This window comes from Otolemur garnettii, unplaced genomic scaffold, assembly GCF_000181295.1.
Source record: "Otolemur garnettii isolate 467f Iridium unplaced genomic scaffold, OtoGar3 scaffold00052, whole genome shotgun sequence".
Classification (NCBI taxonomy): Eukaryota; Metazoa; Chordata; class Mammalia; order Primates; family Galagidae; genus Otolemur; species Otolemur garnettii.
In genome coordinates, this window is record NW_003852447.1 from 2,286,074 (window position 1) to 2,308,362 (window position 22,289).

Sequence of the window (22,289 nt, forward strand, 5' to 3'; positions counted from 1 at the left end):
AAAACTTCTTGTCACATATTTGCTTGACTTTAGGTAAGCACCTTCATGTTGACCTTCCTAATTTGATCCTTAGAGAGTAACCTTGTCCTTCTATGATAGGGTACATTTATCACATCTACACATTAACTAAGGTTGTGGCTGAAAAGTACCATGACAGACACAAAGGAGTAGTGCTGCATAGATGGGAATGAAAATAGCAGCTGATCTATTAGTTCTTAGGAATATATTCTACTATAGTGTCTACTAAGCTTTGAACATGAGAAAGATCTGACAAATACAAGTTGACTGAATGGACGAATGAATGAATATTTTTAGTAAATGTTGGTTTTAAATGACAATGAAGACATTTTACATTATTTTATTATTAAAAATCCATTTTTAAAATTTTAGCTTTTCTTTTTTTGAGATATTGTTTTATTTTGTATTTAATAAATCATATTTTAGTTACAAGGATAAGATTTTTCTTTTTTACTTTGAAGCACTACTTGCTTCTAAGAATATGTGATAATATATTGTTCGTTACTTTTGAATTTAGTACATTAGAAATTCATCAGTGTGACCTGCAAGCCTGCATTATTCCCAGACTTCACCCTTGAGATCCCAGTTAGGGTCCTTAAACCCTTCTGTCTGTAATGACAGAAAGAAAAAACAAACCAACAAACAAATAAATGAACCTTCACACTGGAAGCTAATAAGATAGCAAGGCCTTTTGTAGGATCTATCAACTCCCAGAGCTTCTCCAAACCCAACCCCCATGTGGGCTCCCACTGGAGTAATGTTTCCAAAATGTGGGCCATGACCTGTGGATCATTAAATCAGTTTAGTGGGTCACTAGATGTAGTGAGTCATTGCCAGTATTTTGAAAACTGAAATAGAATAAAAACAGAATGCATTATACATAGTAAAGGAGTAAATCTTACTGTATGGCAATGTTTTATTTCAGTTATAAATATAAGCCCGCGTGTGTGTCCACGCATGTATGTTAGATAAATATTTTCTGTGTAGATTGTGTCAAAAGTTTGAAATCTTCTGCCTTGAGGGACTCCAAGGCTTCTAACTATCCAGACTCCAGGGTCTGCCTAACTATCCCAGGTGTAGTGGAAGTCAAGAGTCCTCACCCCAGAAGCTACAAAATCCTGGGCAGAGACTCACTTTTGAACCACTGTCAATCAGAGCATAGCAGTGAGTACGCACTGTGAGAAGTTTAGAGCATATGCAAGCTTTGGAGTTAGACTTCGGTGGAATCTCAGTCCTCTCACTAATGAGCTGCCGAACATATAAGGTTAGACAATTAAGTTCCCAAACTCCTTAAAAAAGTACTACATACTTTATTGCTGAATACCTCTATGGTCACCTTCAAAGTACTTGGGAAGCTATGCACCAATGCCAACACCTACCACTCTTCAAAGCAATTTTTGAACTCTTTTCTGGAATGGCCGTTAGAGATGTCATTGTATGAGGTCTGACAATTAAGTTTGCGAACTAATCCTTGAAAAAGTACTACATATCTCATTGCTGAATATCACCATGGTCACCTTCAAAGTATTCCTGCTGGCCATCTGATGACAATAGTGATATTCAGCAATGAGGCATATAGCACTTTTTCGAGGATAAGTTTGCCAACTTAATTTTTCAACCTCATATTTCTATAAAATGGAATTATACTATAGTCTCTTATCTGATAATGATATTATGTGACTTAAATTCAGTAGCACACACAAAGGTCTTAGCACGTTTCCTGGACCACAGTAGGCTCCCAGAAATGGTACATATAATTAAGGTATCTTCACTTGGTAACCTAAGTGAAGATGAGGAATGGAAACAAGATTTTCCAAAGTCTCCTGTGTCAGGTATGTTACGCAATCTTACTTAAATTTCCTTATTTAACATCTGTAAAATGTAAGTGTTGTGTTCCCAAGGGTTAGGAAGGCGAAGCAACTTTTTCATACTGTCACAGATACATAGCAAAGCCAGAATTCAGACCCAAGACTGCTCACTGTAAAATACCGGCAGTATGACTGTCAAAGTGATGATGATGATCATGAAAAGGAAGAAAAATAAGTTATCTTTAAAACCTAAAAAAATGAAATACAACTTCAGTCTCTAGCACATTTCCTTCCATGGTTAATAGTTTCTAGTGTGTATGAACTTGAGTGCAGTAATATCTAGTGTGTATCTCATCAAAACAGTGGTGCTGCCTGTTGAGTGCTATTTAAACACCAGGATAGTCTCTGAGCTAGACCATTAGATCAAGGAGCCGGGGGTTTCTCTTTGTTTATCATTCTCCCAGTGCCTAAAATAGGATTCCTTTTACAAATATTTATTAAATGAGTGAGTGAATCCTTATTCTAGAAAAGTCTGCATTCATTAATTTCAAAAGGACCATGACACATAAGTAGATCCTGGGTCCTTAAAAGAATCAAAATTTATCTGGTAGTATAATGACTGTTGACTAAATACTCATTAAGGCCATATCTACATGAAACTACTTCTTTCTGACAACAGAGTATTGTTTTTCCCCAAAATCTGTATTTCCTTTTTTTGCCTTATTTTACTGAACTATTAAGTAATAGAATAGAAGACATTTGGGACCCTGCAATATAGAGGCTATTTCTTGGGTCTTGGAAATCAGACCCTTGCAGGACTGAAGAATGCTTCCTATCAGTGGTGGTGACAGCTACTTACCTGAGCACTCAGGCGCAAAATATCATGTCAATCAAAGACCAGAAACCTAAAACGTAGAATATAAAAAGAGGAGAAAACATGCATAAATGAAGTGATAGGGTAGATTTGCCTCCATCAAAATTTGTTTGCAGAGAAACTTATGTTAAGCATCATCTGTGGAATGAACCAACAATATCTTCACCACCACCATCATCACCTTTGTCATCTTCATCATAATCATATTTTAAGGAAAGAAATAAGCATCTCCCTTTCTTTATTCAGGCCAAGACAATCTTGCTTGAGGCAGGAGATGGACTAGATAACCTCACTGAGTCCTTGCCTAGTTTATCATTGCATCTTCATAGTCCTTTAGTGATTTAAAGTTCCATGGAACAATAGGGAAACACTGCAGTATGAATACAAGCAAAGGCTGAGAGGTGGATGTCTTTTACAAGTGTGTCAGAAACTTGGGCATTCACTGGTAAAGCTGTTCTTAGAGAAGACATAGGGAACCAGTGATTTCAGGTCTCCATGCCTGCAATTTTGAATCGCTGCCATAAAAAAGAAGTCTATCGATGTCTGGGGAAACTGAAAATGGTCATGGTAAATGGAAGTTGTATGGTTCATTTACTGTTCTAAAGGATTCCATCAGTTCTTCTGTAGGTTATTTTAACTGCAGTTGAAAATGTGAATGTTAAAGTAAGATCCAATAGCAACTACCCAAGACAGGATTAAAAACTATGTTAAATGGTTTATCATTTTTGAAATGCTGGTTAATGTAATGATTTACTAAAGAAATTTGAGTCAATTAAAGAGTTTGTTGCAGGAAATTGTTATAAATCTTTGGGTTTGGTTTTGTTTCACAGTTTTTCACCTTTGAACAGTACAAGAAATTGCTGGGATATGTGTCACTGTCACCAGCATGGGTAAGTGAGAGTATTTATTATACTTAAGTGTGTGTGTTATTTCATAAAGTAAAATCTAGAAACAAAAACCCTTTTGATTCCCCAAGCTCAGCTACTAAAATATGAATTTGAGTTATTCAATGTTCAGCTACTTGTTGAAAGCCATCTTCCTAATAACTCACAATTTGGCCATTTTATAGCTCCCAGTGATGAATTTATGATTATAAGGATATGTCTGGAAAGGCCTCTACATGAGATATGGTCAAAAATATGAAATAAAGAGTACATTTATCAAAGACTCCTTTAAAACTAAAACATGCATATGTTTCCAAATATATTGCACGTATCTATTCATGCAAAAGTCAATATGCCCAAGATCATTTCCTAACAGGTCACTTTTTCAGCTTTTGCTCCAGCTGTAGTAAATATAGGACTTTAGATCCCTTGGGACAGAAATCACTGTGGTCAGATGCAGATTGAAGGGCTTATTTGTAGGAATGACTATAAACAACCCAGCAGGGAGAATAGTGATCTCACGATGACATATCTCAAATATGACCAAAAAATTCACCAGGTGATTTGAATGCTTCCCTCTGTCACTCCCTTCTTTGTTGGTGACTTCTGATTTTTGCTGAACAAGTTCAATTGTATGGTATTCTACAAATGTGTGAACAACCAGAGCACTCAGGAGAGCAAATACACTAACTTCTCCCTCCAAATCTGCAAAACAAAACAGAGCAAAATCTGCCTGTGCCTTTGCAGTTGGCAATGTGCCCTCCAGCCTCTAAGAAAATACCCTTGTTTGCCTGCTGCAGTGTAGCTGGGTCCCAACCAGAGGGGCAGTGTTCTTAGCTTCAGTTCTTTATTTACTTGTAAAGGTTCATTTCAGAATATTTACTCTGCCAAATAGACTGCCCAAGAATAAGTATCTGTTATTTTAAAAATCATACTTGTACCTTTTCTAAGCAGGATCCTATTAAGCAACCTAACAGTATCACTTGCTGTTATCATAAAGAAACTTCTTGTCCAGCCAAGGAGGAGTGGTACCATGAATCTCAATATGTGTTAATTACACTTTAATCTTTCGGTGTCATTCTTAAATTTGAAAACATCTTGGCAAAAAGAAGATTAAAACTTTTACTAGCAAGAGACAATAAAATATGGTCTCCAAAGAGCCAGCTGTTCTTATGTAAGGCATTGGTACCATGTAGAGACAGCAGGTCTTTTGACCTTGAATATTGAAATAGAAAAGCATCTGGCCATTCTGGCTACTATAACCAAATACATGCAGGCTGTATACAGTTTTTCTCTTTTCCTGAACTCATTTATTCAGTTTCTTTTTTATATAGTTGGACACTTAAACAGCTGTTAAATGTCCCCTTGTGCTCTCACATGAAAAGGCTGGGAGGCTGGAAGCTTGACAGTAAATGCAGGTCTCTGGAACAATCTGAGTAACATGATCTACTGATAGTTGATCAATTCTTTGGACAGGAGACTGTTGAACACTGGTTCTGACAGCAAATGTAGCTGAGTTTTATAAAAGAACAAAAAAGTGAATTACTTGGAAGATTGCATATACTGTAATAAAAACTCAAACATCTGGATTTTAGCTTTCCCAGTCAGAAAAGTTTGGAACTAGTTTGTTGTTGTTGTTCTTTCTGCCTTTGGCTTCCATGATGGGAGCCTGAGCTAAGTGAACAAAGTATTTGGTTAGTTATACTATACAAATATGTTCAAAATCATAATAAAGGGGAAATGAAAGGAAAACATCATTAGTTATTTCCTCTCTCCTAGAATCTGTTTGCAAACTTATTCTTCCTTTTTCTACATGCACCAAGAAAAATGGAGTCTGTATAGCTCTTTGCAAAAAGCTTTCACCCATTATTTTAAGCCCCATAATAACTTTATGAGCAGGGGAATTAGATACTATTATCTAATTCCATTTTACAGATTGGATAGATAATAAATATTATCTATCCATTTTACAGATTGGAAAACTGTGGCTCATCAAAGGTTCCAGGGATTTAGACACAGAGCCACAGCTATCACCCAAGGTGCCTTTGTGCAAATTAAGAAATAGTGTCCTTTCTCTCCTCATGGGTGGCTCTGCAGAGGTCCAGCATGGAAGTGGGGTGTTTACTGGATTTCAGCCTCCACTGACTCTTGGATGGGCACTTTTATCTGTGTACCAACTACTATACAAGACAGCTCTGGTCACATAGCCAGTAAGCAGCAGAACCAGGACTTTACCCCTGGATCCTGCCCTCCTTCCATCCTGCCTCCCCTTCTTAGGCTACAGCAGTCCTTTCTGCCTTCTCCCAGGTGTCCTCAAACTACGGCTGTGGGCCACATGCAGCCCGCCTAGGACATTTATCTGGCCCATGGGGTATTTTTGCTGCCACTGCCTGTCCTGCTTAGCAGCCAACTCGTCCCAGGGCTGCAGTCCGGCCCTCCAACAGTCTGAAGGAGGATGAGGCCAGTGAACTGGCCCCTCCTGTTTAAAAAGTTTGAGGACCCCTTCAAAAAACAAAAGTTTGTTTTTTATTCATTCTTTCTCTGGAAAACAACTGATTATTGCCCTATTCCTCTGTGCCAAAAAGCTTAGAAGGGAAAGCTAAGATTGACTAGGTTGTTTGGAGGGCTTGACTAAAATCTAGAACATGCACCAAAAGAAAACTGTATGTCCAGTTCTTATTTGCTATCAGTTAGAAATTTTTGCAAAAGCAAAGAACAACTTTCTAGAATTTTCCTCTAAGTAGACTATTTAAAGGTTTTGCAGAAAACCTATTATCAAAAATAATCACAATCAAAACACACACACAGAGCAGAAAAACAGAGTGAAACAAAGCCCCCAACCTCTGAAACTGATGCTTGAAAAAACTAATTTTTTAGGGCTGAACTTCCACTTCCTCAAGAAGTAGTACTGCATACAGCTAGGAGAAGAATAAAACCAATAAAGAGCCAAGAATCGATCACTCTTATCAAGGGATCAGGGGTTTCTAATATCTTCAAAATAGGAGACTAAAGAGAGAAGGCAGAGTCTAGGAATATGATTATACATCTAAACGTTTCCAGCTATGTTGTTTGTTACCTGAAATTAAGCTCTTTATATAAACAATTTCTTTGTGGTTCTGCTCCTAGAATTTCTTTATATGCCTAATAAGAGAATGTAAGTAGACGTTTTAAAACGAAGCTCTCCTTTTACAATTCAAACTCTCTTTTAATTGTTACATGTGCAGATGTTTTAGTATTCCCCCTTAAATCAGTAAAACAACCTTGCTTTTGGTTAAAGGAAAAAGTCATCGCTGATGGGGTTTTGACATTTTATTTTGAAATTGTTAGGATGTGGTTTGTGGCTTCTGTAATTTCTTCTTTGTGGATTGTCAGCATCTAATCAAGAACTCAAGCTGTTTCAGGGATGTCAGATGGTGCATCTTTGTAGGGTTCCCGTTCTCATGATAACATTCAGCTGCATAGGGTAATATATAGGATGCTTTACCCAGTACATGTGATAACTTATTTTAAAGTATTGATTCATTTAATTTTTCTAGACATATGCCATTGCTGGATTGGGATCCGGACTAACAGAAGCCGTCGTAGTTAACCCTTTCGAGGTAGTAAAAGTTGGCCTGCAAGCCAATCGGAAAACATTTGCAGAGGTAACCATTTAATGTTTCCTACTGTTGAGGGTACTCACAAAGTTATTTTTAAGTTTACCTGTAAAATGATGGACCCAGCTCTTACTTACTTATTAAAGCTGCCATTGTAAATCATTATTAGGGAGGCATCTTAAGAAAAAGTCAAATATCTTCCGTAAAGAGAGTGTTAACAAAAAAGTCCCAAGGTCGAACAGACAAACACATGTTTGTAGATTGATATTTTAGAGCTCTAGTGTAATCTGTAATGACTAATTTAGAAATGTTTTCCTGACTTCTGGCAAAACTTCTCTTTCATATTGAACTGGAATAGACTACAGCAAAACCACTGAGGAGATAATAGTATTGTGCTTTTAAAAAAGAACTAAGTCATTTTTTGAAATGACCTCACTCCTTTCCCTACTCCACTCACCAGCCCCCCAAAAGAATCTGTCCAACTTGTCTTTCAGTTAAATGTGAGTGAGGTTACTGAGCCTGTGCAGATGTCACCGCCTGGACGATGATGGGTCTTGACATTTAATCACTAGTACATGATGTTCTATGGAGACAGCTTCCCTGGGTTGTGTGCTGCCTTCTCTTCCTTCCAGTTGTCTAATAATCCCCTTTAAACCGCCATGTCCAATTGTTCTTGTTTCATTCTCTTAGGTGCCAAGCACAAGGGAAGGGGAAAAACAAGGAGATTGGCATTCTAGGTTCTTTCTTAGCACTTTAACTTAATTCTACAACTGGGGAGCATGTGGTATAAATTGGTTTGAAGTATCTGCTGACCTGGATTTTTCTGCAGAAAAGTTCCCCTGCCTACTGCTTAAGCAGCTGCTGATGGGTGGAGACCCCTCACCCCCACCCGCTTCCTGCCTGCTGATACTGCCTGAGAGCTTCCTGGCAGCTTCTTGGGCAGGGGTGTGGGGAAAGGCGAGGGGGGCTCTGCTCACCTGTAGCTGTCAAGTCCTGGAGGGATAGGGCTGGGCTGTTACAGCAGATGGTATCTACTCAGATGAAGTCAGTCTTAATTCGGGGGAAATTTTTTTTTTTTTAAGTTTCAAAAGGTTGTCTTTAACAGTATATAGCACTTCAGAAAAGGTTGAAAATCTCTGTCTTCCTCTAGTTTTTGTTTTTGTTCTGCTTTCTCTCCATTCCTGCTTGAATAAAAGAAAATGACAGTGAGGAATAGCGGCAAGAATAAGACACTTTTAAAAAATTTCCTATCAATATGAAGTATTAAAAACAGTTCCCATGGATTTCCAAAAACTTGGTTTGCTAGCTTGGGAGGATTACCCACTAGAAAGAAATTTGGAGATCCCTATCCAATGCTTCCACGTATGCATTGGGAAGGAAGCTTGCCTTGGAGCAGCAAGGAGAGGGCAGAGAAGTAAGCAAAACCTCCCACTGCAGTTTTTAATGGCGTCAGCAGCGAACCCCAGGGACCCAAATCAGACAGAGCGCCAGGAATGAAAATCATACTAGTTATCAGAGTGCTTCTGCTCATGCCTAATGTTCCTTTTCTCTCCTCTGCCTTCAAGGAGATGCTCCACTGGGTCAAGTAAGAGCTGCTGATGTTTTGCATGTGCTGAGGCCTTCCTAGAATATGATGAGCACCCTGCCAGGCAGAGGCAAGCCTGTGCTGCATGTGGGCATGCCCGCCTTCATCTACACAAGTGCGGTCTGTGTCAATTGTGTACATCCCACCATGTTTGTAACCAGCAGTGTTACAAACAGCAGCAGAGGGAGGCTATTGGGGGTCCTAGATATATTACAAAATATTTTTAATATTACTTCAACCAGTGAGAACTTATCAAAGTAGTGATCACACAGGCATCAGCATTGATTTAAAGCAGCTAGCAAAATTTAGCAGCTAACCTGAGGTGGTGTTCTGATATGGCACATTGTAGTCACCAGTGATCGAAACAGTAGTTCGCAGTTGGTAAGTAGTTAGTGGCCAGTGGTTCACGCAACATAAAGTCTTGTGACTATGCCTATTGGAAAAATGTCTGCGAGAGACAGATGATATGATAAGAATAGAAAACTTGGTTCTAGTTGTTTAAAAAATAACTACTGTGCTTGCCACCATCTCATAAGTTTTTATCTGGGGCCCGCTAATGCCACAGCCTTCCTCCATCGACAGGCACCTTTCCTGTACCCTACAAGGGGCTACCCTTTGCTTCATCTACAGCTGTGTTGATTTAACTCAAGTTTTGGTGTGCTCACTTCAGCATCTGTATGGCCAAGAATGATCACTTCCTTCACTCCAAAGCTTTGTGTGTTGTCAAGTACAAAAGTGAGGCAAAGGCTGGATGTGGTGGTTCATGGCCATAATCCTAACATTCTGGGAGGCAGAGGTGAATAGATTGCTTGAGCTCAGGAGTTCAAGACCAGCCAGAGACATTATCTGGGCATTGTGGCAGGCACCTGTCGTCCCAGCTACTTGGGAGACTGAGGCAGGAGGATCACTTGAGCCCAAGAGTTTGAAGTTGCCGTGAGCTCTGACACCATGGCAGTCCACCAAGAGTGACAAAATAAAACTGTGTTCCAAAAAACAAAAAAAAAGTGAAGCAAAAAGAAAAAGAAAGAGAAAGAGGATGGGGAAAGGAGGAAGAAAGGAATTCATTGAACGGTCGCTGCATTTAAAGATTATACTGTTTTTTTTGTTGTTTTGTTTTGTTTTGAGACAGAGCCTCAAGCTGTCCCCCTGGGTAGAGTGCTGTGGCATTACAGCTCACAGCAACCTCCAACTCCTGGGCTCAAGCGAGTCTCCTGCCTCCGCCTCCCAAGTAGCTGGGACCACAGGCGCCCGCCACAACTCCCGGCTATTTTTTGGTTGCAGCCGACATTGTTGTTTGGCGGGTCCGGGCTGGGGATTCAAACCCACCACCTTAGGTGTACGTGGCTGGCGCCTTAGCCAGTTGAGCTATAGGCACCGTGCCTAAAGATTATACTCTTTAAAAAAAAATTAATCTAAGTATAAAAATAACACATATTCATGTTATAAAACACCAAAAATCTATACATTTCTTATACATGTATATGTGTGTATAAATGCATCAAAAATGACCTAGACTCTAGAGCAGTGCTATCCAATAGAAACATACCGTGAACAATATTTTCAAGTAGCTATATTTAAAAAACTAAAAGAAACTGGTGAAATTAATTTAGTAATATATTTTATGAAACATAATATATCCAATTTTTTCTTTAGATTTTATTTCTTAAAGTAATTTTAGGTTCACAGCAAAATGTACCAAAAGGTAAAGTGATTTCTGGGAAACTCCCTGTCCGTACACACACAGCCTTCTCTAGGGTCAACATCCCCCACCAGAGCAGTTCTCACCACTAGTGAACCCACACTGATGCGCCATTATCACCCAAAGTCCATAGTGTACATTAGGGCTCCCCTCTGCTGTTATACATCTTATAGGTTTGGGCAAATGTATAATAATGACATGTATCTACCATTATACAGAGTGTCCCAAAAGCTACCCCTAAAGTCACCATACAGAGGAAAATGGAAAACTGTAGGTAAGTGTACTTTATTTACAAAATATCCATTACAGAATTTTATAAAATATTTACGAAATGTTCTATATGTGTTGGCCAACTCTTTGTAAACTTTTGTAATGAGTATTTTGTAAATAAAGGTACATTTAGCTATAGTTTTCTGTTTTCTCTATGAATAGTGACTATAGGGATGGCTTTTGGGACACTCTGTAGTCTCATGCAGAGGAGTTTCACTGCCCTAAAAATCCTCAATACCCTGCCTGTTCATCCCTCCCTGAACCTTAATCCCTGGTGACCACTCATCTCTTTACTGTCTCTATAGTTTGTCATTTCAACATGTAATTGATATAAACATTATATGGGATAATTGCTTTCCTTTTTTACACTACATTTTAAAATCTGGTGTGTATTTTACGCTATAGTACATCAACTAGAACATTTCAAGTGCTCAGTGCCACTTGTGTGTGGTCATATCCATATCAGACAGTTCAGGTATACCGGAATTCATACCAGATTCATACTTCTGTAAAGGAGATTGGACTGGGGGAGAAGGTAAGAGTTTAAGAGAAAGGTTTTGTGTAGTTGAATATAGTGTATAGTGTTTTGTTTTAGAGACCAAGTCTCACCAGTTGCCCTGGAGTTGAGTGCCATGGCATCACAGCTAACAGCAACATCAAACTCTTAAGCTCAAGTGAGCCTCTTGTCCCAAGCTCTCTAGTCACTGGACTACAGGTGCCTGCTACAACACCTGGCTAGTTTTTCTAATGTTAGTAGAGATGGAGTGTCACTCTGGCTCAGGCTGATCTTGAATTCCTGAGCTCAGGCAACCCACCTGCCATTGCCTCCCAGAGTTCTGGGATTACAGGCGTGAACCAATGAACCCAGGTAGTTGAATGTTTTAACGTGAGAGTGTCTTCATGTACTGTCCAAGAACACTTACTTTAAAATGTTATACATGCTCATTATAGAAAATAAAGACAAGCATATAATCCAAAAGAAATGCTATAATGGTTCCTTTAGGATTGCCCTGCCTTGGGAAAACCTTCTCCACTGGCCCACATTGGGGCTCAAACTTTCATAATTCAAGTACCATGGCTTCCTTTATGATAGCAGGAATCCCATTTTTTCCTACTCTATAATGTCTAACAAAGTTTAAACCCTCTGCACCAATCATTGAAGAACATAAATAATCAGAGCTATCAAGAGCAGGAAGGCAATTGGAGAACTGGAAAAGCAGACCCAAGGTTTGGGGCAAGACACACAGAAGTTCTCATCACACTTTTTACCATTTTCTAACAGTCTGGCCTTGAGCAAGGTACTTGCTGTTCCCTGATTGATAAAATGATGGTGATGGGTCCCTCTTCCTTACAGCGAGGCATTTCTGGGTAGTGGTTAGAGGAAACAGCCCTGGAGGGAGATCTCAGTTACCGACTATGTGACGGCCTCATGTTTCCTACCTGGACCATAACCCAGTTTCCTCTTTTATTAGGAAAAAATAATGGTAATAGCCATGCCAAAGGGGATAATGAGCATTAAATTAGACATATATATAAAGCTGTCAATACAATCTGCCATGTCGTGATGGTTTAATAAATGTGAGTAGTTATTATTACAACATGCTTTTTGTGAGAAATGTAATAACATGCACAAAGGTCTTAACACAAAGCCTGGCAAATAGTAGGCACTCAACCAATGACAACTATTTCTAGATGCAAATTCATCTAATACATCCTTAAGTTTAAATGCAGATTTATTTTGAGATACCATCCCAATTAATATTGAGCAGTCACAGCTGAGTCCAGTTGTGGGGACAAACACAACTTACTAAGCGATAGTCTTCTCCCTGACTGAGTCATTCTCAGGCCCCAGTGCCATCCACTCGGCCTGCATTCTTTCTCAAGTCTCAAGGACAGGCAGCTGGCTGATGGTGCCTAGTGACAAGGTCTTTACGCTCAGAAGCAGGTCAGCAGTTGCTGGGTATCTCTTTGCTGTAAATAATGGGTATCTGGAAGCAGCAGTTAGAGATGAAATGAAACATTCGAGGCTACTTTAGAAGGAATTTTGCCTCAATCAAGATATTCTTCCTCTGGAATAGCTGTATGAAGTTAACAGGGATTCTTGATCAAGGCTTCTTAGTCACTTTACACGGAGGTTGTGAACTAAGCTCATGCCCGGCCTTTGCAGTCAGTTCCAGCTACTGGCTATGGAGGATCACTACTGCCTGGGCTGCGGGCAGAGTGACCACTGGCTTCACAACACCTTTCAGAAGAGCAGAGCGGGCCCCCCAGAGGCTCATGTTTCAGGTGGATTACTCTTGTCCTGCCAGCCAGGTAGTTTCTTAGGCAGCCTGTTCGTTGTTCAGGACATGAACCACCAAGGACTCCTACACAGGGAATTTTGGATTTTCGTTTCTTTAGCCTGAGGTGATGGTCAATGTGGTCTTTTAAATGTGAAATTTCCTAAGAGGCTGCTGCAGCTGAGAGGGGCTCCTCGGTGGAAGCTGAGGATAATGGTGGTCACATGTCACTTAATATTCTCCTTAAAGTTTTCTAGGCAATGGGAAAGTGATAAAGATGGAACAAAAGATGGGTGAGGAGGACGTGGTGAAGAGGGTGTGGAGTACAGGAGCGTGTCCCCCATGTGGAGAGGGCGTGGCTGGCCAGAGTGGGGCTTTCTGAAGCATGGGTCCAGGGCAAGGGCTCCTTGAGCTGGATTCAAGCACTGTGCTGGCAAAGAGCAGAAGCTTCTGCTGCTATGTTCTTGGCAGCGGAGTGCTGAGAACTTTAGTCCTGAGACTCCAAGTGCAATTCCCAGTGGGACTTTCCAAGAACAGCAGGTTCTGTGCTGGCTCCAGCCGCCCAGGTTCTCCCCTCTGCGGTCTGGGCTAGTTCTCTAGCCAGTCAGAGGTATGTTACCCACAAAATATGCCTTCCAACCCAATTTAGCCATAAACTATTCTAAAAATGTAAAGGAAACTGTGGTTAATTTGGTTCCTGATACTGCCCTCATATCCTTCCAACTTATTTTAAAATATAAAGTATTTTAATAGGTGTTCTTGTCTCGCCTACACTTTTTAAATTACCACCATATCAGTCAAAGGCTATAATCCCTGCCACATTTCCTCCAATTCTAATACCAGAATCTTGGCCAGCACCTTAAAATTCACAGTGAATAAAGAAAACCGGTCTCTAATTTAAATAAGCTTGACCTTCTGCGGGAAGCAAAGTAATCACAGCTTTGTCATGCTCTGGTTTGGTTCAGTGGGTGTAAAAACATGTACAGATAAAATTGGGATAGACCCAAATTTCCCCCCATCCTTCAAACTAATCCCAACCAAAGAGGTGTTCTGGTTTGTAGTCTCTTTGTCTCAGGGCTAAGCTTGCTGAAGGATTTCTCTATTGGAGACGGTCTGCACATTGAGTCTTGCCAAAAGTGTGACTTTTTATCTTGTCCTGATAGGACCTTCCCCCCTCTAAATGGGCACATTGCTTTTTATCTGTATGTTTACAAGCACTAGAACACCCCTATCAGTTGTGCTCAGCCAAGTGGTGTTTGGATGGCATGCTCTCTGTTCTCCTGGAAAATGTGAATTTCTCCCCAGGAGCAAAATCTTGTATGAATTGTTTCCCAGTTTTTCTCTCCACTTTGAAATCAACTTCAAAGTTATTATTTGGCTAAAGGGTTATGTTTTCCTTCCCTTGAGGTCTATAGGATTTGCCTCTGATGTGTGGCTGGGGCGCAGGTTTTCCTTCTAGTCTGTCATTTTTTTGTCTAGGTTACATATGAACATAATCATTCTCACCCCCAAATCTGAAACTAAACCTTCGGAAATTGCAAAAGCCTGTTTTACTTCTATTTAGCTTTAAAGATGTTCAGCTCAAGAAAGGAATAATTAATCTTCTACCTACTTGCTCTGACTATAATTTTAAGGATCAATGAACAGATAGCAAAGGTTCAACTGAAGATAAAATCTGTAAAGATAGGTTTTTAAAAAATTCAGGGTTTGGTTCTGGTTTTGGCGAGCACCACTAAATATAGTTCTATACACTTTACCTTGAATGCTTAATAATCTAATGGAGGCCAATTAGATAATATATGATGTCTCAAATCTTAGTGATTATTTTCTCAATAGATAATCAACTAAATGTATTACGTGAAGTCAACTTAAGGGAATTGAAGGCTGGATTTTGTGATCATTTCTTTTGAGAGAGAGAGTTGAGTTATATAGAAGGTGTGCATGTGGCTCTGTTTGCAGAGTGTGAGAAGCCAGCTTCAAGGTCAGGTCAATCAATATTCATGATGATATATTGAGTTAAGTTCAAGTTTTTCCTGCATTACTGTGTGAAACACTGCCTGGCAACTGCTAGGTACACAAATTATTTCTTTCCATTCTTGTGGGCAGAGAAAAGGATTATGCATATGAATCCATCCCTATCGTTATCTTTCAACAATACCTAAAGCAGCAGCCAAGTTGCCTCTCTGTTGTCACTGACAGAAAATAGACTTTTATCTTCCATTCTGCCATGACAGGAATCCTACAAGTTTGCTTTCAGCATTGGGACTTGGAAGTAATAATAACAGCTACCATTTACTGAACGTCCGCTGTATACCAGACACTCTGCAAGTTGCTTGACATGTTTTCCCTTTATTTTTTTTAAATGCCATATAGTTTTAAAAATTACTAAAGTCATGTTTTTTTCACAGATCAAGTAATGCAGAACTAGGTAAAGAAAAATTAATCAATGATTCCTGACAACATCTCTCACCCCATCCCACTGGTCACCACTGTGAACTCTTCTGCTCTTCCTGCTGCTCACAGTTGCTGCATTATTTCAGATCCTCCCATTATCTCTATAAGGTTGGCAGCTTCATCTCCATTTTATATGTAGAGAAAATAAAGCCCAAGAAAGTGAGTTCTAAAAACTCAACCACACTGCTTTCCTTGGGATAAAGAGCCCTGGGTATACAGTCAACGTCGGAGACTCAGAAGGGCTGGAGGGGGATGAAGGGAGAAAAACTACCTACTGGGTGCAGTGTACACCAAGAAGTCGGACATCACTATACAGTTCATTCATGTAACCAAAACCACTTGTACCTCTAAATCTATTAGCATTTTTTAAAAAGGAAAAAAAAAGAAAAAAAAAAGAAACCTGGATAATTAAGCTCCAGGGAAAAGCAAAAGAAGTGTTTCTAGAACCATGAAAAAGCAAAGCCTCTTCCATTTCTGCCCGTCTTCTCTGGTCAGTAAGCCCTGTGGCCACAGCACCGTCCCCTTCCTTCCTTCCTACCCTGCCACAGTGTGGGGGCAAGATTCAGGGTCAGCGTCCCCTCACCTGGAGAGCCCTGTGTGCCCTGGGGGTGATGACTGGAGAACGACTTGGTGTTGACATAGCTTTACGGCTGAGCATCTGGGCAGGTTTTTGATAGCAAATTATTCTGCACTCACAGATTGTTTAAAAATAGGTCTGTTCATCTAACATAAACTCTAGGCTATAATTATATTTTTGGTCTATTTTTGTCCCTAATCATGCCCTAGTAAAACAAACTGAAATGACAAATTGATGAAATACCTAAGCTGAAAGAACTGTATCCTGTGGACTTTTAAACCTGATTTCTCTTCTTCCACTTACATTTTGTTCTCAAATAAAAGGAAAGTTTTTTTTTTCTATTCTTTTTTATTTTTTCAAATGTATGAAAATGCTTCAAGACCTTATTTGAGTAATGAAAAGTATGGGCGATCTTCTGTCTCCTGCAGAGCAAATATATTTTCCTACCTAAATGTAGCGACTGGGTCTCCTCTTTTTAAACAAAGCAGTATTTTTCTGAAGGCCCAGATGCAGGCACGCATTCTGTTATGTAAAGGTCTCATCCAGTTTGCTTTCCAGACATGTGGCGAAATGCAATGTGACTCCTTTATTCCATTGGCTCTCAAATGCAACCAAATTCACCTCGCTGTAGGGAGCAAGTAAAGGACGTGTACAGAGCGTGCTGGCTTTTGACATGGCCTCCTACTTAGAGACGCAGGAAATCCACTGACACACCCCACACCTATATCTACTGCCACGCTCTGACAGCTACTTGCCCGGGGAACAATGCGAGCTACCTAAAACCTCTGTCTGTGATCTCGTAAGCGAATCAGAGATAGTGATGGTCAGTAGATGGATGGGAGAGCTCCAGAGGCCGCCACAGTCATCTCAATGATCTGTTGGTTGTCCTGGACTCTCAGTGAGGATTCAGGGCCCCGGAGTGGTGCCCGGGGACACTGTCTAAGCAAAGAATCTCTCTCTCTTTCTCTCACATTCTTTCTCCCTTTTCTTTTTTTTTTTTTTTTAATTATAGTGGGTATATTTGAGATTTGCAGCATGATGTAATGGGGTACATATAGATAGTTAAATATTACTACAGTGAAACAGATAAACATATTTATCATCTCACATCATATTTTGTGTGTGTGTGTGGCAAAAGCAGCTAAAATCTGCTTACTTAACAAAACATCCCTAATACAATATGGTACCATTTCATTAATCATCGTCCCCGTGTTGGACATTAACTCTCTAGATTGGTTCATTCTGCATATGTGCTACTTTGTATCTTTTGACCTAAATCTCCCCATTTTCCCCAACCTTCTTCTCCCTGTTTTATTTTCTATCTCTATACATTTGACCTTTTTTTTTTTTTTTTTAGGATTTCCCAGGTGAGATCATGCGAGATTTTTCTTCAGCTTATTTCCCCTAACATCTTCTCTTTTAATTAAACCTCTTAGTAACTTTTTAAACAGAAATGTGATTTCATATTATACAGCCATTGTGGAATGTTTTTAGGGGTCGATATAAAAATTATCAGCATAACTGTTTATGTAAAAATCAAAGCAACAAGTATTTTTTAAGTTTCATCCCAACCCTCTTCGTCCACCCTTCTTGCAGCTCAGGTGAGGTCAGGAAAGTTAGAATGCAGTTGGGTCCACATTGGGTGACTAAATATGAAAACTGAAATGAATCTAAATATTAGGAGGAAACTGAACTGGTAGGTAACCCGCTGGGGTGGATAGTATTGGAATCATTTCTCTGATGACACCACATTGCCTTGAAATAGAAGCCCAGTAATCAAATAAGTTTAGTAAAATTTCTTGTGTTTACAGAGATCTAGTCAAAATGCCTCTATATTTTCCTACTTAAACATCCTAGTGGAAGTGACATTTTGCCTTTCTAATTAAATATTTGCTTACATGTGTGTGGTACAGTGTCTTTGAATGAAGCAAAAAACACTATCACACTCTTAATTTTTATAGGCATTTGACTTCTGGTTTTTCTTTCTCCCAAGGCCCCAACTTGCTATCTGTTACCTATCTTAGTTGGATTATCAAACTCTGAAAATCTTATCCCCTGTGCATAACAAAAATGAGCTTGGAAATGACAGCACTGGATTAGATGCACAATTCCGATTAAGCCATTTGTCAGTAGCTTTTTGCCTTAGGAAAGGTGCATAGCAGTCTTTGGTTTCCTTGCCTGAAAAATGAGAATATACCTGCTGCCCAGTTCACGGGGTTGTTGAGATAACCAGTCAGACACATTAGGATGGCAGGACCACACAGAATATAGCAGCACAGATCTGAGAGTCCCAGGGGCCGCAGTTTGGGCTCTGGTACTATCACTCACTCTGTGATCTTGGGCAACTAACTGAACTTCTAAGCCTCACTTTCCTCATCAAATAGGTGTAATGATAATGCTTACCAAAGATACTTTTTCCGAGGGTTAGATAACAAGCTGTATGTCAAATACTGAGCATCTGTGATAATGGCTGGTGATGATGAGCTGGTCCCAGATCCCTGCTAACATACATGGAAGTGTCTCTAGGCTGTAAACCTTTGCTTCTGTGTGGCCTTGTTTCTACACCCCGTATAGACTAGCAAGTGGCGAGGTCATAGCCAGGATACTAACTACCAGGGATAAGGAAGAAGCCAATTTACAGAATCTACTGCTCCAGAGAGGAAAAATCCTCATGTGAGGCACTATCCCGGGAGGAGATCTCTAGCCCAGGGGTTGGATTTGGTTGGGCCTCAGGAAACCTGTTATCTTGCATTCTGGATATACTTCTGGTGGGCTTATCTCAAGAATCCAGAATAAATGAGCAAGGGCAGCTAATTAAATATATCCTTCTCCCTCAAATCAGCCTATGATTGCCATTGCCTTCAACTAACAAAGAAAATGCCTATCTTTTTATTATTATTATAACTATTTTTATGACCGTCAGCATAACTGCCATTATTATGAATGGCTAAATATGTAGTGAATGCTTACAAGGGACTGAGTTTGCTGACTGACTTACCATGCAGTCCCACGAGGAGAAATCTATTATTATCCTTGTTCACCAATCAGTAGAGTGAGAATAAATCGAGAGGATAACTAATTGCCAGAGTTAGCAAGCCTTACTGCTGAGACTCAAACCCAGAGCTGTGTGGCTCTGTGCTATTTCTAATTCCTTTGCTACCTCATATATATTAACAGCTAGGGTTTAAACTCAACAGAGCACTTGAGTTTAAAATCTATGCATTACACTTCCTTGTATCTACCCAGCACCCAAGCCAGGCAAAATCAGGAATTAGATGATCAGTGAATGCCATTTCCATTTTGTAGACTCTTACCAAGATCAAGCAGAAGTCTTCTCTTTTTAAGGTGAGAAAGATGCTAGTCAAATTAATACTTAGCCAAGTCATTCTAGTTCTGGTGATTTAGGAAACTAAGATTTTTAAATAATGGAATCATCTTGAGACCCATTTTTTGAAAAAATGGAAACCATTGTTATTTGCACTTTTTCTTTTTTTTTTTTTAGAGACAGAGTCTCACTTTATTGCCCTGGGTAGAGTGCCATGGCGTCAGAGTTCACAGCAACCTCCAGCTCTTGGGCTTAGGTGATTCTCTTGCTTCAGCCTCCTGAGTAGCTGGGACTACAGGCACCCACCACAATGCCCGGCTATTTTTTTGTTACTGTTTGGCCAGGGCTGGTTTTGAGCCCGCCACCCTCCGTATATGAGGCAGTGCCCTACTCACTGGGCCACAGGTGCTGCCCCGTTATTTGCACTTTTACTTATGGCCATTTGTTACTGTGTTGTTCTAGAACCCAGATAGCCTCCAAGCTCCTGTCCCTTCCACTCTCGGCCTCGGTTGAGTGAGGATGGAGAAGAGGCTCAGGTTGGAAGCAGGGAGCACCAGTGTTGGTCAGTCTGGGCCCAGTGGCCTCACCTCTGCCCTGTTCCTCCCATGCCTAGGAAAGCTACCTCCTCTCCTTCCCCTGCCCCTGGGCTGCCTCCCTTAAAGCAAGAGGGCTGTACCCTGACAGTTTACTCAGCACTTTCAGGGTCTTTCCAGCAGAAATGAGCTTCTGCTCAGCTCGTCCTGTCTCTTTTAAAAACCAAAATAAATTATTTGGGTTGATATTCAATGTGCCAAAACACAAACAACAAAGCCTTATATTATAGAACAGGGTGTGAACTTTAACCTATGGAAAAGTTTTGGTTCGCCTGTATGCTGTGTTTTATTGTTTCAATATGCATTCTCACCTGGTTTTTACATGCAAAGGAAGGTTTCCTTAAGCATAAACATAATTTATTGTCATTAATCCTCTTGAATAAATAGATGAAGTTGAGTATAGAACTATAGGTAGAGTTTTTAAAACACGCATCAACAAAAACTATAGGGTTTACGGTATAAACAAGCTCATTTGAGTGTGTCACGTTCGTTATGTAGCGACTAGAAGGACAGGTTGAATGAAAAGCCCTTATTGGATTTGCTCTATTCCATCTTGCGGGTGCAGCCTTAATTGCACATGAGAAGAAAGTGCGTCAGGCTGCCATGACCACTCTAGCAGCCTGCTCCAGAGAAATATCAAACAAATGTATGTCAGAGCTCACCTCATGGGGAGGCCTGGGGGGGACACTGAACACTTTTCCCTATTTACTATTCAGTCAAAATACCAGAGAGAAAGATGTCTATATTATAGCGCCTCCACAAAAGGAAACAATCACTCATACTTTAAAAAAAAAAAGTGAATTGTAGTTGTATTGTAATGAATTGCAAACCTCAGGACAAACTGCAGTGAGCTCTTGAGCAACTTGCAAAGGTAACAGCAGACTGGATCCCAGCAGTCAGGATAGTTCAGCCTTGGGTAATCAGAAGACTGGCAATTTGAGGTAACCCAGGGCTCCCAACATCACTTACTCATAATGTATCCCAGTGGTGCTGCATATACTGATTGCCCACCTCTCTGAGGATGTGTACAGTCAACAGCTGTTTATCTACAGCCCGTTTCTTACCTAGCACCAAGTTATACCATCGAGGTAATGGAATCAAGACCAGTTGTAATATTAGCTTAAGAAAATTAGAAAGGTAAATATGCTGGACTGAGGAGCCAAATAGAAATTCCTTCTGGATTATGTGCACTTGTGGATTACCAGTTTACCTATGTGGTTAACACCCTCTGTCAGTGTGGATAAGCCAGAACTGGATACAGTGATTTACATGCTGAAAGTGGTGATAGTTATTATAGAACATCGGTTTCACTAATTCCACCAAAGATGTTTTTTCTTTGCCAACTATCTTTTTCTATAAAGCCCATTGCTATGCATGCAATTTTGTTACTTTGGGGGTTTTCTAATTTTAAAAGCACACCTAATGGGGACAGTGCTCACTACCTGGGTGAGGGGCACTCAACCTTGTCTCACACTATGTACAAAAGCAATTCATGTCACCAAAACATTTGTACCCCTGTAGTATTTTGAAGTAAAACCATAAAGCACAGATCTAGGCATGATTATTTGGGGAAATACTCACTAATAATTCTGGCTTGAAAGGAAACTAATATGTAATTTACTGTGTTCCGCAGTCCCAGAGATGATTTTTCTGGCTTGCTTCTGTCTTCTGTAGCAACCGTCCACCATGGCTTATGCAAGACACATCATTAAGAAGGAAGGCCTGGGACTCCAGGGCCTCAACAAAGGATTTACGGCAACTTTGGGACGTCATGGAGTTTTCAACATGGTTTATTTTGGCTTCTACCACAATGTCAAAAACATTATTCCTGTCAATAAGGTAACAATTTAAGAGATTAACATCCTGGCGGAAAAGTCCTATCAATGATGACAGTTCCATTTGTAGAATGTTTATTGTGTCCCAGTGACTGGGCTGGACACAGTGACTAATAATGACCCTCCTGTCAACCTTATGTCTATTTCGAATCTAGAAACTGGAGGTTTAAAGATCAAGATCACACAGTGAGTAGTAAAGCAGAGACTTGACCCCAAGTCTGATACTAAAATTTGTCTTCTTAAAAAATCTGAATATAAATGCTTTCCATCTATCATTAATGTCTAGTGGGTATATTACTACTTAATTTTTATCTCAGAAGCCTAACGTTCTCAAGAAAGTGGAAGGTTTCATATTCTAAACAAATGTTGTACTCATGGGGAAAACTACTGGCCTAAAATTTAAATTTCAGCTAGAAATTAATGTTCACAATCGCTGAGGTAAACCAACTTTTCTGTAATCATTTGCTTTTTTTTTTTTTTTTTTTTTTTTTT

At 39.9% G+C, this 22,289-nt stretch overlaps 1 protein-coding gene across 1 annotated transcript in view; it reads left to right on the plus strand.

Annotated features, from left to right (window-relative positions):
• The window catches only part of SLC25A21 (solute carrier family 25 member 21), a 490,894-nt gene that overhangs the window by 443,171 nt on the left and 25,434 nt on the right, over positions 1–22,289 (plus strand). Inside the window, exons 5-7 of the mRNA XM_012806452.2 lie at positions 3,531–3,590; positions 7,121–7,228; positions 21,637–21,801. Coding sequence (XP_012661906.1) covers positions 3,531–3,590; positions 7,121–7,228; positions 21,637–21,801 — 333 coding nt within the window. The remainder of the gene's footprint in view (positions 1–3,530; positions 3,591–7,120; positions 7,229–21,636; positions 21,802–22,289) is intronic.